The sequence below is a fragment of the Benincasa hispida genome, chromosome 9, assembly GCF_009727055.1.
Source record: "Benincasa hispida cultivar B227 chromosome 9, ASM972705v1, whole genome shotgun sequence".
Lineage (NCBI taxonomy): Eukaryota > Viridiplantae > Streptophyta > Magnoliopsida > Cucurbitales > Cucurbitaceae > Benincasa > Benincasa hispida.
Window position 1 is genome coordinate 52,047,334 of NC_052357.1, and position 1,141 is coordinate 52,048,474.

At 36.6% G+C, this 1,141-nt stretch overlaps 1 protein-coding gene across 1 annotated transcript; it reads left to right on the top strand.

Moving 5' to 3' along the window:
• The first annotated feature begins 213 nt into the window (after positions 1-213).
• LOC120084777 (uncharacterized mitochondrial protein AtMg00810-like) lies at positions 214-834 on the top strand. The gene is made up of 2 exons (XM_039040598.1): positions 214-654; positions 700-834. The coding sequence occupies exons 1-2, from the start codon at positions 214-216 to the stop codon at positions 832-834; spliced, it is 576 nt and encodes a 191-aa protein (XP_038896526.1).
• Positions 835-1,141: the final 307 nt, after the last annotated feature.

Sequence of the window (1,141 nt, forward strand, 5' to 3'; positions counted from 1 at the left end):
GAGGTTTTTGTATGGTTTGAAACAGTCCCCAAGAATGTGGTTCGACATGTTTACTACCTTTGGTAAGTCCCAAGGTTTCACACAGGGACACTTTGATCACACGTTGTTTACAAAAAGGTCAGTATCTGGGAAAATTGTTGTTCTAATTGTGTATGTTGATGATATTGTCCTGTCAGAAGATGATGTTGCTGATATCACTAGCTGAAAAAGAAAATGGCTGATGAGTTTGAGATCAAAGATCTAAAGAATCTAAAGTATTTCCTTGGAATGGAGGTAGCAAGATCAAGGGAAGGGATCTCTGTTTCACAATGGAAATACACTCTTGACCTGTTAAGCGAAACAGATATGACTGGATGTAGACATGTTGACACTCCTATTGAATTCAATGCGAAACTGGGAGATTCTATTGATAAAATTCCTATTGATAAAGAGAGGTATCAATATCTAGTGGGAAAGCTGATTTACTTATCTCATACTAGACCAAATATTTCTTATGTTGCTAGTGTTGTTAGTCGATTTATGCATGCACCCTACGAAGAACATATGGAAGTTGTGAATCGGATCTTGAGATATTTGAAAAGCTCATCAGATAAAGGTCTGATGTTCAGAAAAAATGATAGAAAATGTATTAAGGCTTATACCGACTCTGATTGGGTTATTGGCAAAAAGTCTATCTCTGGATATTGTACTTTTGTGTAGGATAATCTAATTACTTGGAGAAGTAAGAAACAAAGTGTTGTTGCTAGAAGCAGTGCCGAAGCTGAATACAGAACCATGAGTTTGAGAATCTATGAAGAAATTTGGTTGAAGAAAGTTCTGTCTGATCTATACTAAGACAATGTTCTACCTATTAAGCTCTATTGTCATAATAAAGCGACTATAAGCATAGCCAATAATCCTATACAACATGATAGAACGAAACATGTGGAAATTGACAGACAGTTTATAAAAGAGAAACTGGACAATGACAGTATTTGTATTCCGTATATTTCATCTAGTCAACAAGTTGTTGATGTTCTCACCAATGGGTTTCTCAAGCAAAGTTTTGACTCATGTATTAGTAAGTTGGTCTCATTGACATTTATACCCCAACTTGGAAGGGCGGGGGAGGGGAGGAGGGGTGTTGGAAATAAGGGTGTTG